Source organism: Chaetura pelagica, unplaced genomic scaffold (genome assembly GCF_000747805.2).
Source record: "Chaetura pelagica isolate M959 unplaced genomic scaffold, ChaPel_1.0 scaffold107, whole genome shotgun sequence".
Taxonomy (NCBI): domain Eukaryota; kingdom Metazoa; phylum Chordata; class Aves; order Apodiformes; family Apodidae; genus Chaetura; species Chaetura pelagica.
The window spans coordinates 1,228,008-1,241,092 of NW_009953979.1; the positions used below are offsets into that span (position 1 = coordinate 1,228,008).

The window sequence follows — 13,085 nt, forward strand, 5'->3', positions numbered from 1 at the left end:
GTGTAGGGGATGTCCCCACTGGCTGGCCACACATGGATCTCAGGAGCCATTCCATGGCTGGGGTGGGGAGTGAGGGAGGCTGGAAAAAAAAGCCAGGGCTGGAAACTTGTGTGCTGATGGCAGTGGGGAAAACCCTGCTGGAAGCATCTGCTCTGCCCCATAATGGTGTGGGCTCCATGAGAGGTTACTACAGGGATTTGGGATGCTTTGAGTCAGATCCTGGGAGGCTTCCAGCATATAAAGGAAGGGAGAGGGGGATATTTATTTGCTTTTTGGGAGGATTTGGGAATGTTGAGCCTGTGGTCACACAGGAAGTTTGGGAAATGGAGCCTGTTCTCTAAAAAAAAACCCAAGGATGGTGTTTTTCCCCAGTCTCTGGGGGTGTGTTTTAGGGCTGGTCCCTTGGCATGGGACATTTTCTGGTGCCACAGGGGATTTTGCAAAGAAAAACACTTTTTGGGAACAGTTTCCATATTGTGCTGGGATGGGTGCTGGGGCAGTGGCATGGGTGCCCTCTGGTGATGCCCAGCTGGAGGCATCACGCTGGTGGGACTAGCATCTTTCCCAGGTTTTGTTTCTTCTCTGGGATGCAAGCACTGTGAGTGGCTGATCCAAAGCCAAGGAAACAGCTCTCTACAACTAGCTGAAAGGAGGATGGAGCAAGGTGGGGGGTTGGTCTGTTCTCCCAAGGAACAAGCAATGGGACAAGAAGAAATGGCCTCAAGTTGTGCCAGGGGAGGTTTAGATTGGATACTGGAAAATATTTTTTCCTGGAAAGGGTTGTCAGGCCCTGGCCCAGGCTGCCCAGGGCAGTGGTGGAGTCCCCATCCCTGGAGGGGTTTCAAAGCCATGTAGCTGTGGTGCTGAGGGACATGGTTTAGTGGTGGCCTTGGCAGTGCTGGGGACTTGGAGATCTTAAAGGTCTTTTCCAACCAGAATGATTCTGTGATTCTATGCAATCTCCCCCTGCCACCAGCCCCGGGATGTGGGAGGCTGATGAGGGGCCACAGGGCATCCCCCCCAGCCAGCACCGGGCGGGTGCTGCCGCGTTAATCATTGCCACGGCGCGGAGAGTCCGGGGCCGGTAAAACCTTGGCAACGCGGCATGCCTGAGCCTCTGCCGGCCTCCGGAGGGGGAACATTATGTCCAGAAATAAACATCAGATGCTTTATGATTATGATTGTTATTGTAGCCGGTGGCGCGGCTCCCACAGGGCGCTGCTATTAATAGGAGAGACTGGAGGATGTTGCTTGAGCCAGGCCAGCGCAGCCCGGGGGGGCCATGGGTTGGTGCTTCTGCCCTGCTGCTGGCCACGGAGGAGGAGCCCCAAGGCTGGAATTGTGCCTGGGAGTTGGGGTTCGGCAGCATTTGAGGCTGGATCTGCCGCAGTTGTGTGCGAACCAGCTGCGAAACATCCTCTAGGTCCCAGTTCAGGTGGCCCTGGTACATTCCACTGCCACCTTTCCCGCAGGATGTGGATGGGAAAGGAGGAATGAGGCTTGTTCCACCAGCCATGCATGCTCCTGCACGTGTCTTCCTCTCCCTGCCCCCAAATTATTGAGCAGAAATAATAACCGGCACCTGTGCCGGGAGTGGGGTGTCCTTGGTGTCAGAGTTTCCCCAGCAGTAGGAATGCTGGGAGGTGTTTTTGCAACGTGGGCACATGCTGGCAGGGGGATTGGGGCTGAGCAGCCATTGCAGGGCTGCAGGATGCAGCTGGAAGATGCTTGGCGTGGGACGGGGCTGTGCCATGCAGCTCCAGGGTTTTGGGTGGCTCTGGTGTGCTGAGCTGTGCCAAGCTGTGCCATCCCCATCCAGCCCTGGTAGAGTGGCCCGTTGTCATAGCAACCCAAGAGGCTAGTTAAAAATAGCAAGTGGCTGCTTGTTTTTGGGGGTTTCTTCTCCGTGCCCTCCTCCAGACGGCTCCTTGCTCACCATCTGCCATGCTATGGGTCTGGGGGCTTCCCTGGAATCCCCCAGCGGCAACAGTGGGACCTTGGGCAGGATCCAGCCCTGGGATATCAACTGGACATCCCAGGCATTCTCTTCTGCTCCTCATGTCCCACCCCAAAACCAGCTTCCTTGCTGCAAATAATTTTCTCACCCCCAGCACGGTGCCATGTCAAGACTTTTTCATCTGTGCCTCAGTTTCCCTCTATAGGGAGGGTTGGCAGCTTTTCCCTGTCACCATGTGATGAGACCAGACTGCTCAGGGCTCAATGCTATCAGATGGTAAAACTTCCAAGGACAGGGACGCCCTGGAATTGGGGTGACATTAGAGCTTTCCTCTGACCAAGCTGGTCTATAGGATACAGGGATCAGTGACAGGACAAAGTCAGTACCAGAGAGCTTGGAGAAGGATGCTGAGAGTGTGGCAGCACATCCCTGGTGGACACAAGCCTGGAAGTGGCTCCATGCTCTTCCCCCTGCCTCCTCCACGTTGCCTGTGACACTCGTAGGGGTGGGAGGACATCTCCATGTCCCCATCACCCTTCAGCATAGCCTGAGCCCATTATCACATCTTCCACGTCGCTTGTTCCCTTTCTAGACTAAACAAACCACATTATTCAACTATCCATCACCAGTCATATTTTCCATGAAGGGTTTTTTGTTTCCAGCTACAAACCTGCTTCAACCCTTCCCAGGCTGTGGGGACACAAGGTCCAACCTGTGGCATGGGACAGGTCCAGCCCATGGGGACAGGATCCAACGCAGGGATGGAACAACTCATATAATCATGGAATCCCAGATTGATTTGGGTAGGAAAGGAACTTAAAGACCATCTAATTTAAACCTCCTTTCCATGGGCAGGGATACCTCCCACCAGACCAGGTTGCTCCAAGCCCCATCCAACCTGCCTTTCAACACTGCCAGGGATGGAGCAGCCACAGCTGCTCTGGGCAACCTGGGCCAGGGTCTCACCACCCTCACAGCAAAGAATTTTTTCCTCAGATCTCATCTCAATCTCTGCATCTCTTGCAGCTTGAAACTGTTCCCCCTCATCCCATCACTCCCTGCCCTTGTCAAAACTCCCTCCCCAGCTTTCCTGTAGCCCCTTCAGGTCCTGGAAGGAGCTCTAAGGTCTCCCTGGAGCCTTTTCTTCTCCAGGCTGAACAACCCCAAGTCTCTCAGCCTGTCTCCAGAGCAGAGCTGCTCCAGCCCTCAGAGCATCTTCATGGGCCCCTATGAGGTCCCATCACAAGCCTTCATGTGGTGATCCCTTGAAATCTCCAAGAAAATGGGGTGGATTGTCTCAGCCAGTGACACCCTGGGGCCTTCATCTCAGGTGCTGCAGGCTCACATGTGCAAGGGATACAGAGGGGCAGGAGCAGGAGTAAATCCGGGATTTTAGGGTTTGGCTGTGTTTTTATGACAATTCCCATGGCAGGGACAGGGGACCGGATGGCACATAAGCTGCCGAGAGCCACTTGATTTTCCAAAACATCTCTGCAAGTTTTAATGATGCCAAGTCAGCCTGTGGGGACCGTGAGGCCTCCTGAGATGCTGAGAGTGTGATCCTCGGCTGGACCCCTCCTGCAGAGCCACCTTGATGGTCCCCCCTGTGCCACCCCCCAGCAGTTAGCAGTGGCCGTGGCTCAGTGGCTTGTCCCCAGGGTCTATTCTATGTCCTCCTCCAACAGTTGAATTTTTTTTTCCACTCTCACCGATGAGGCTCTGCTGCTCAAACAGGGACTTCAGTGACGAGTCCCTGGGGCACGCGCTGACTTCTCTGTGGCTCTGCTCACTCCTGTCTGTTTTTTTTCTTTTGTCCCCAAAGATCCTGTGCAATGTTGCCATCTACCTTTGTGCCATCACGGTGGGCACCATGTCCTACTACATGGCCGACCGCAAGCACCGCAAAGCCTTCCTGGAAGCGCGGCAGTCCCTGGAGGTCAAGCTCAACCTGGAGGAGCAGAGCCAGCAGCAGGTAACAGCCACGGCTGGGCAGGTGTGGAGACACAGCAGGGGACAGTGAGGGATACCAGTTGTGTCTTTGGGACATGGATAAGGATCCCACAGCCTGCACCCTGCCCAGCGAGGAGGGACTGTGGTGGGTGGTGATGGGGACAGGAAGACCCAAGGTGGGAAATGCATGTGCAGCTTTGCACTTTGTGAGCAATCTGGGGATTCTGTGTGACTGTCCTCTTCCAAGGCCTCCCAGATCCTGCCATGGCCATCCCCAGGCTGTCCCCACCACTGACACAGCCATGCAGCAGGTCCCCAGGAGCAGCCACATGGCAGATCCCCATCCCTGTGCATGGCCATGAAGCAGATCCCTGGGCAAAGCCACGTGGCAGGTCCCTGTCGCCGTGCACGGTCACATGGCAGGTCCCCAGCCACAGCCATGCAGCAATTCCCATCCCCATGCATGGTCACACAGCAGGTCCCCATCCCCAGACATGGTCCCTCATCCCTTGTTGACCTCTATGGTGGAGTCCCCTGCACAGGGCTGTGTTGGCATCACACCATGGTGGCCTGGCACAAGGAGCAATGGGTGAGCGTTCCAAAGCCATCCCCTGCTGAGGAGCTGGGCTGATTTTAGTGCCTTATCTGGGGCCTCTGTCCTCATCTCCCATCTCTTAGCTGGTTGAGTTGCTCCCAATGGCAACAAGAGATACGTGACCTCTGCTGGGTGAACAGCACCAGCATCATCTTTGCTATGGGTGGATGCTGTGATGCTCTGGTTAGGACCAGGGTGGGGGTGATGGGGGTAAATCCTGGGGCTGGGGGATCATCTGAGTGCAAGTGCCTTGGAGGCCCTGGCTGGTGGCTTCCAAGGGGTACAGGAAGGGGCAGGGGCATTATGATCACATGAGCTCCGTTTCCTTAGAGAATTGAGCTAAAAATAGATGGTGATCTTGCAGGAAAAGCTGCTGGTTTGTGGCTGAGAGGCTGAGGGAATGGGGGGCAGCAGGGCAGGGAGCGATGCTGGCAGCTGGATCCATCCCTCCTCCCTCCAGCCCATCTGCAGTGGCTGAACTGGAGGTGAATGGGAGCAGAGGAGCCAGGGAGTTCCCCACACCTCCCCACCAGCAGCCCCCGGGGATGGGGACAGGGACACGGTGCTGTTCCTCCAGCAACGGTCCCGCCGCGGCTGCACAGAGAACCCCCCCATCCCGGGGGAAAAGCCACTTAATGAACCGAGTTACTTACATTTCCTGCAAATCCCCACGTGCAGCCAGGCAGATTTATTCCTTCTCCAGCTCCAGGGCTGCAGGGCCAGCAAGGCTAGCAATGAGCACCGTGTCCCAGGTGGACTTGATCCTCCTAGGGGACTTCAGTCCAGTCCTGTGTGTGGGTGTGGGGCACCCACCACATTTGTAAGTTGGTAAATCCTCCCTAGTATGGTTTAACCCAGGTCCATACCCCCAGGTCTGACCTACCCCTGGGGCAGGACATCCTGGGGCAGTTGGCAGGGACCTTGGAGGACATCGGTGCAGCCTCTGAGGTTGTGCCCAGCACCATGTCCCAGGTTTATTTGGGCTGATAAAACTTTGGCCAACCCAATGTATTTTAATTCCCAAGCTCACAGAGAGGGGCTGGGCTCTGTGTCTCTGCTGCGGAACAGAGCTGGGATGCACAAACTCTTAAGTGTGTGGGATCGTCCCTCCTTCCCACAGCTCCAGGGACACAGAGACTGGTGTCTGAAGTGCCCCAAAGCTGTTACCTTCCCTTCCTCCCTTGGCTGGGATTTATTCCCACTTGCAAAAAAAAAATTAAAAAAAATGATGGGAACTTGTAAAACAGGAAGGAAAATGATGAAAGAAGTGGGTGGAATCCCTGGAAGAGCATCACAAGGGAGACATGTCACCCATGGGAGCAGGTTTGGAGTCAGGGTGGTGGCTCCCAGCTCCCTGGAGTGCCTGGGACACCCTGCTTAGCCTCCCTGCCTGGAGGAAAAACTTCTGTTTCACTCATGGCTTCATCCACATGTTCCTTCCCCATGGGCTGAAGATCTGGCTGGGCCCTGGGATCCTCTGGGGATGGCTAGCTCCAGCAGCAAGGGCCCAGGAGCTTGGGAATGTCACTTTGGTGGTCTCTGTCACCACGAAGAGGGACAGGGGGATGCACACACTGTGATCTTGCACCGTGTGTTAACACCAGGTGTTTTCACAGTGTATTTCCACCGTGCACTCAGACTGTACCTTTGCACCCTGTGCTTAGTCCGTGCATTTGCGCTGTGCACTGGCACCATGGATTTGCCCATGGATTTGCCCATGGATTTGCCCCGTGTGGTGCTGAGCGTGGCACGGGCTCAGCTGCGAGTCCCTCCCCTGCCCCGTCACAGGAGCGGCTGATGCTCTCCATCCTGCCCAAGCACGTGGCTGATGAGATGCTGAAGGACATGAAGAAGGACCCGAGCCAGAAGGAGATGCAGCAGTTCAACACCATGTACATGTACCGCCATGAGAACGTCAGGTAGGGTGGGAAAAACCTCCACTTTTTTGGGGGCAAAAAATGTGTATTTTAGAGGTTAGAGAAGAGATATTGGGTGGTTTGCAGCTAAAACAAAGGGTCATGGGAGAGGGCCACCAACCAGACCACGCCTTGGAGCCATCTTTTGCTCCAGCCACGGTTTGCAAAGCAACATTTGAAGTTGCGTCCCAGAATAGCAGGGAGCAGGGAAGGGGGGGACATGAGAGGGAACGTGGCAGGGCTGAGCCACTCGCTGTTGCTCCCTGCAGCATCCTCTTCGCCGACATCGTGGGCTTCACCCAGCTCTCCTCCTCCTGCAGTGCCCAGGAGCTGGTGAAGCTCCTCAACGAGCTCTTCGCCCGCTTTGACAAACTGGCAGCCGTGAGTAACCCCTGCCTGGATTGTAATGAGCAGGGCAGGTCTCAGCCATCATCCCTCTCCCTCCAAAAAAAGCTGCATCCTGGGATGGGGATGAGGAGGTTAAAACAGGATTGCTCTGGGACGCAGGACACGCCCAGCTCTGCAAAAATAGAGCTGGGAAGGGAGGGTGGGAATGGAAAATCCAATTATTTGTGTCCCTGCCAGGCACGCGAGAGCTCTGCCTGGGTCAGGGTCAGGCTGGAAGAGGGTTGAGGGATGGGGGGGGAATCCTAGTTGATGGTGGTGGACGGATTGACACCATGTCCTCCCACCCTGTCCCCAGAAATATCATCAGCTGCGCATCAAGATCTTGGGCGACTGCTACTACTGCATCTGTGGGCTGCCCGAGTACCGGGAGGACCATGCTGTCTGCTCCATCATGATGGGGCTGGCCATGGTGGAGGCCATTTCGTAAGACCTTGCTCCACAGGGAAGGGGGAGCAGGGGTCATGGTGGGCTGGGGTGCACCCTGGGGGGCTTTGGAGTCCAGCAAAAAGGTTTAAAGATGGAGGGGTGGTAATTAATGGTGAGGGGTTGGGATGGGGGTGGGCTGGGAGGATGTCAGCCCCCTTTGGGGCCAGTTGTCATTAATACCTTTGTCAATGATCTGGATGAGGAGACTGAGTGCACCCTCAGTCGGTTTGCAGATGACCAAGCTGAGCAGGAAGCATCCAGAGGGACATGGACAGGTGAAATCCTGGTGCACCACTGGCTTTCACAGGTTTTGTTTCTCCTCTGGGATACAAATGCTGTGAGTGGCTGATCCAAAGCCAAAGAAACAGCTCTCTACAGCTGCCTGAAAGGAGACTGGAGCAGGGAGGGTCAATCTCTTCTCCCAAGGAACAAGCTATAGGACAAGAGGAAATGGCCTCAAGTTGTGCAAGGGGAGGTTTAAATTCAATCTTGGGAACAATTTCTTCCTGGAAAGGGTTGTCAGGCTCTGGCCCAGACTGCCCAGGGCAGTGGTGGAGTCCCCATCCCTGGGGGGATTTCAAAGCCGTGTAACTGTGGTGCTGAGGGACATGGTTTAGTGGTGGCCTTGGCAGTGCTGGGGTAATGGTTTGACTGGAGGATCTTACAGGTCTTTTCCAACCAAAACCATTCAATGATTCTGTGATTCTATGATTCTGCATCACCCGTGTGTTTCCCTCCCAGGTATGTGCGGGAGAAGACCAAGACGGCGGTGGACATGCGGGTGGGCGTGCACAGTGGGACAGTGCTGGGGGGTGTGCTGGGCCAGAAGCGCTGGCAGTACGACGTGTGGTCCACTGATGTCACTGTGGCCAACAAGATGGAGGCGGGTGGCATCCCTGGGTGAGCATCTCCAGGGGGGAAGGCAGGGGATGGGGACGAGGTGTCCTGCACCCCGGGGTGACGCTGGTGCCCGGCGCTGGCAGGCGGGTGCACATCTCGCAGAGCACCATGGATTGCCTGAAGGGTGAGTTCGAGGTGGAGCCAGGGGAAGGTGGCTCACGCTGCGAGTACCTGAAGGAGAAAGGCATCGTCACCTACCTCGTCGTGGTCCCCAAGCAGCCCCTGCGCAACGGCATCAACGGGGTGGTGAGTGGAGGGGGTGCCCCTGTGAGCCGGGGTCGCGGGGACACTTCACCGCAACCCACCCACCACCTCCCATTTTGCAGAAGCTGTCACTGACCTCATCCCATGGTGGTTCCCCACCGTTGGTCAACACCAAGGAGCGCAATGGCAGCCTCAGCCTGGCCTGCCCCAGCCCCGAGGACCCCGAGGAGCCTGAGGTCAGGGTGAGGGGCACCCTGGAGAACGGGGAGGAGGATGGAGAGGTACAGCCCACGCATCTTACCTGCTTTCGGGGGCTGCTGGTAGCCACACCAGGGTGGTCGAACACCCAACGTGGTCTCGCTGATGCTTGGGCTGTGCCGGCACAGGCGGTGAACCCCTCCTTCCCCAACCCTCGGCGGCGGCTGCGGCTGCGGGACCTGGCCGAGCGGGTGGTTGACGCCTCCCAGAACGAGCAGGAGCTCAACAAGCTGCTCAACGAAGCTTTGCTGGAACGCGAGTCCATCCAGGCGTGAGTCACCCTGGCCGGGCGCGGCTCAGCGGGTGCCCCGGTGCCGCTGGGTGGTGACAGGTGGTGTCACCCGCAGGCTGAAGGGGAAGAGCACCTTCCGGCTCTCCATGCGCTTCATCGACCCTGAGATGGAGACGCGCTACTCGGTAGAGAAGGAGAAGCAGAGCGGGGCTGCCTTCAGCTGCTCCTGTGTCATCCTCTTCTTCACTGCCTTGGTGGAGGTCTTCATCGACCCCTGGTATGGCAGGGAGGTGGTGTGGATAGGTGGCCACAAGCTGCGCTTGGCTCCACCACTCTTCAAGCCTGTCTCCCCTTGGTCATTTTGGCAGGTTGGTGGCCAACTACGTGACCTTTGTGGTGGGAGAGATCTTGCTCCTCATCCTCACCCTCTGCTCGTTGGCTGCCATCTTCCCCCGGGTGAGAGGGAGACGGGCTCACCACTCATGGTGATGGCACAGCAGGATGTCCCTCTCATCGCTGTGTCCTGCCTGGACGAACCCTTCTCCCCCTTCATCTCCCCGCAGGTCTTCCCCAAAAAGCTCGTGGCCTTTTCCACCTGGATTGACAGGACCCGCTGGGCGCGCAACACCTGGGCCATGGCTGCCATCATCATCGTCACCATGGCTGACATTGTAGACATGGTGAGACACCAGCCTGGGTGCCTGTAGGGCTGAACCCTCTCTGACCCTCTCCATCCAGACAGCCCATAATTGTGCTTGGCCGATCGTTAAGCCCATTAGCAAGTCTGCACTGCAGAGGGAGGGGTTTTAGGTCATGTGTTCTCCTCCTACTCCAGAGAGCACCCTGCCCTGGGGAAGGGGACACCCTCTCCCTGTATCCCCATCCTCACTGTGCCCTCCTACCCTCAGCTCAGCTGCTGGCAGGATCACAGTGGGCTGGGAAATGGGACAGTGGGGACACCACAGCCAGGTGGCTGTGGGGATCAGCCCAAGTACTACAGCTACATCGCCCTGCTGGCCTTGGTGGCCACCATCATGCTGGTGCAGGTCAGCCACATGGTCAAGCTGACCCTCATGGTGCTGATCACTGGGGCTGCTGGCACCGTCAACATCTACGCCTGGGAGCACATCTTTGACCAGTATGACCGTCGCCGCGGCCAGCAAAGCATGTAAGGGGGGACGGGGCGGGGGGCAGGGAGGTGGGGGGCAGCGCTGTGCCCACCACCCACCCACCCCTTGCCACCTCTGCCAGCAGGTCCTCGCTGGTCCCCTCCAAGTACTCCATGACGGCCATGATCTTCATCGTGATGCTCAGCTTCTACTACTTCTCTCGCCATGTGAGTGACTGACCCACACACACCCCAAGAAGTTCCCCTCTCCCCTCTGCATCTTCGCCCTCAGCTGCTGCCCTTGTTTCTTGCAAGCTCCAAGGCAGCAGGATTTTTTCCTCTGCTGTGAACAGCATCTCCAGCTCTTCTCCATAAAAGGGCTCTCCAGGACCTCATCAGAACAGCTCTGCCTTGCTCCCATGGTTAGGAGTGGGAAGTGAGATGGTGTCCCGAAGGCCTCTGTCTGCCCCACAAGGGTCCTGTTTGCACCTTGGAGCAAGGCTTATGTCCCTATTTAGAACTTCACCTTGTCCCAGAGCCTCTCTCCAGCCTCTCCCCAAGCCCAGACAGGCCCCACAGTGGCCAGGATGCTCTCACTGCTGGAGGGGATCCATTGGTGGGTGGGAACCAAGGGTACAGCCATATCCCCCTTACCCGCAGGTGGAGAAGCTGGCCAGGACCCTCTTCCTCTGGAAGATCGATGTCCATGACCAGAAGGAGCGGGTCTACGAGATGCGGCGCTGGAATGAGGCCCTGGTCACCAACATGCTGCCTGAGCACGTGGCCCGGCACTTCCTGGGCTCCAAGAAGCGGGATGAGGTGAGGGACACCCAGGAGGGGGATTTGCCCCCATTTTGGAGAGGGAGCGGGTGGGCTCCAGTTACGCAGGCTTTGCCATTGGCTCTGGCTGAGTGTCTGGCTTGAATGAAGAAGATGCCTTGGCTGTGCAAGGTGAGGCTGCAGAGCACCCTCCTGTTTCCACATGTCAAGGGAAGATGGCTTCATGGAGGGTTTGTCTTTGCTGGTGGTGCATGGACATGTCCCTGGCTCACAGCCACTGTCTCGTCTCCTCCCCAGGAGCTGTACAGCCAGTCCTATGATGAGATTGGTGTCATGTTTGCCTCCCTGCCCAACTTTGCTGATTTCTACACCGAGGAGAGCATCAACAATGGGGGCATCGAGTGCCTGCGGTTTCTCAACGAGATCATCTCTGACTTCGATGCGGTGAGTCAAGATGGAGCCAGCTACAAGGCTGGCGTGGGGCTTGGCCAGACCTTCCCTTCCTGCCTCATCTGGGGGTAGAAGGACCTGCCATGGCCCCAAGGTGCCTGAGGGTCTTATCTCCATGACTCAGCTCCTGGATGAACCCCAGTTCCGGTGCATTACCAAAATCAAAACCATTGGCAGCACCTACATGGCCGCTTCTGGAGTGACCCCTGATGTCAACGCCAATGGCTACAGCACCAAGGTGAGGGGGTCCCAGTGGTCAGGGGACAGCAGGCAAGGGATGGGCAGGCCTGACCCATGCTGCCCCTGCAGAAGGAGACCCTCTCGGACAAGGAGCGCTGGCAGCACTTGGCCGACCTGGCCGACTTTGCCTTAGCCATGAAGGTGACACTGATGAACATCAACTACCAGTCCTTCAACAACTTCATGCTCCGCATAGGCAAGTCCTAGAGGGTGGGGCAGGGTCTGTCCCCAAGTCCCCTCTCCCTCCTTACCTGTCAGTGGTGGGACTCTGGGCAGCTGCTGTAGTTCAGCAGCTGAAGGCAGCAGGGCTGAGGGGACCTCATAACCTTGACATAGGGCTGACATAGCCCCTGGGACGGACTGTCCAGCAGACTGCAATGTCCTGTCCATGCCACCATGCACGGAGGTGATGTCTGTTCCTCATCTTGTACAGGAATGAACAAGGGGGCTGTGCTGGCGGGTGTCATCGGTGCCCGCAAGCCTCACTACGACATCTGGGGCAACACGGTGAATGTGGCCAGCAGGATGGAGTCCACTGGTGTGATGGGAAACATACAGGTGTGGTGACCAGAGGAGGACAAATGGGCAAACCATGGTGGGCTGCAGCCCTCAAAACATCCCAAGCTTTGGGCAGGAGGGGGGAAGTGCTGTTAGGAGCACACAGGAGGGCTGGGGTTGGCTGAGGGGCTCCTCCAAGCTGGGAATGGGGCACTAGGATTCTCAAAGGGCACCCCAAGACATTGGGGTGGGACCCAGGCTGGTGGGTAGGCCTGTCTGAGCAGCACATGGGGGTCCCTGCTCCACTTATCATATACCAGGCAAGGACCCCCCCAGGCTTCCACCAGATCTGCTTGTCCCCGCAGGTGGTGGAGGAGACCCACCTCATCCTGAAGGAGTACGGCTTCCGCTTCGTGCGCCGGGGAGCCATCTACGTCAAGGGCAAAGGGGAGCTGCTGACCTTCTTCCTCAAGGGCCGGGAGAAGCAGGGCTCCTTCGTCAACGGCTCCTCTGTCACCCTGCCCCATCAGGTGGTGGACAGCTCGTGAGGGTCCGGCGCCCGCCCGCCACCACAGCCACCGCCACGGGGCGGCAAGGGGGACACCCAGCACCCAGGGACCTCCATCCCGCTGCTGTCTGGATCTGAAACCAAACTCAAGAAACACCCAACCCCCTTCGTACGCCCCTTTCCAAGCCCCCCGGCGGAGGTGTCTGGTGGGGGGGGTTTGCTCCATCGTGCCCGTGGCTGAGCAGGAGGGAGACACAGGGCCAGGCTCCTCTGGCCGGTCAGGCTGGTGTGCAAGCGCGCACAGGCTTGCAGCCCCTGGTGGGCACGGGACCAGGGACACACACGCTGCCTTTTCCAGATCTTCTGGGCTTCACTGGTCAGGTGGCCATGTCATCAGGGGACCGCAGTGACATTAAAGTAGCATCGCCGGGCCCCGGCACAAGGAGATCCAAACTCAGGGCTGGATGGGAGGACACCGCGTCTCTCCTGCGTGCCAGGAGCGGTGGCTGCAAGCCGGGAGTGTCCGGGTTTGCCGTCAGGTCATACCAAGCTGGTCCTCGTCACAAACCACTGTAGTTAGAGGAGATGGGGGAGATGCAGAGTGCGGGGCCACCTGTGACTGGGGGAAGGAGAACGAAAGGAGCCGATATCATGG

General features: G+C 57.6%; 1 protein-coding gene across 1 annotated transcript in view; it reads left to right on the top strand.

Annotated features, from left to right (window-relative positions):
* Positions 1 to 12,470, top strand: part of ADCY3 (adenylate cyclase 3) — a gene marked incomplete at its 5' end in the record, with an annotated part of 15,234 nt that extends 2,764 nt beyond the window's left edge. The window contains 19 exons of the mRNA XM_010002228.1: positions 3,780 to 3,929; positions 6,291 to 6,421; positions 6,688 to 6,799; positions 7,122 to 7,249; positions 7,994 to 8,152; positions 8,236 to 8,398; positions 8,479 to 8,598; positions 8,743 to 8,885; positions 8,962 to 9,123; positions 9,215 to 9,302; positions 9,410 to 9,526; positions 9,755 to 10,014; positions 10,101 to 10,182; positions 10,615 to 10,773; positions 11,032 to 11,178; positions 11,309 to 11,422; positions 11,494 to 11,620; positions 11,858 to 11,982; positions 12,288 to 12,470. Coding sequence (XP_010000530.1) covers positions 3,780 to 3,929; positions 6,291 to 6,421; positions 6,688 to 6,799; positions 7,122 to 7,249; positions 7,994 to 8,152; positions 8,236 to 8,398; positions 8,479 to 8,598; positions 8,743 to 8,885; positions 8,962 to 9,123; positions 9,215 to 9,302; positions 9,410 to 9,526; positions 9,755 to 10,014; positions 10,101 to 10,182; positions 10,615 to 10,773; positions 11,032 to 11,178; positions 11,309 to 11,422; positions 11,494 to 11,620; positions 11,858 to 11,982; positions 12,288 to 12,470 — 2,670 coding nt within the window. The remainder of the gene's footprint in view (positions 1 to 3,779; positions 3,930 to 6,290; positions 6,422 to 6,687; positions 6,800 to 7,121; positions 7,250 to 7,993; positions 8,153 to 8,235; positions 8,399 to 8,478; positions 8,599 to 8,742; positions 8,886 to 8,961; positions 9,124 to 9,214; positions 9,303 to 9,409; positions 9,527 to 9,754; positions 10,015 to 10,100; positions 10,183 to 10,614; positions 10,774 to 11,031; positions 11,179 to 11,308; positions 11,423 to 11,493; positions 11,621 to 11,857; positions 11,983 to 12,287) is intronic.
* Between the last annotated feature and the right edge of the window lie 615 nt (positions 12,471 to 13,085).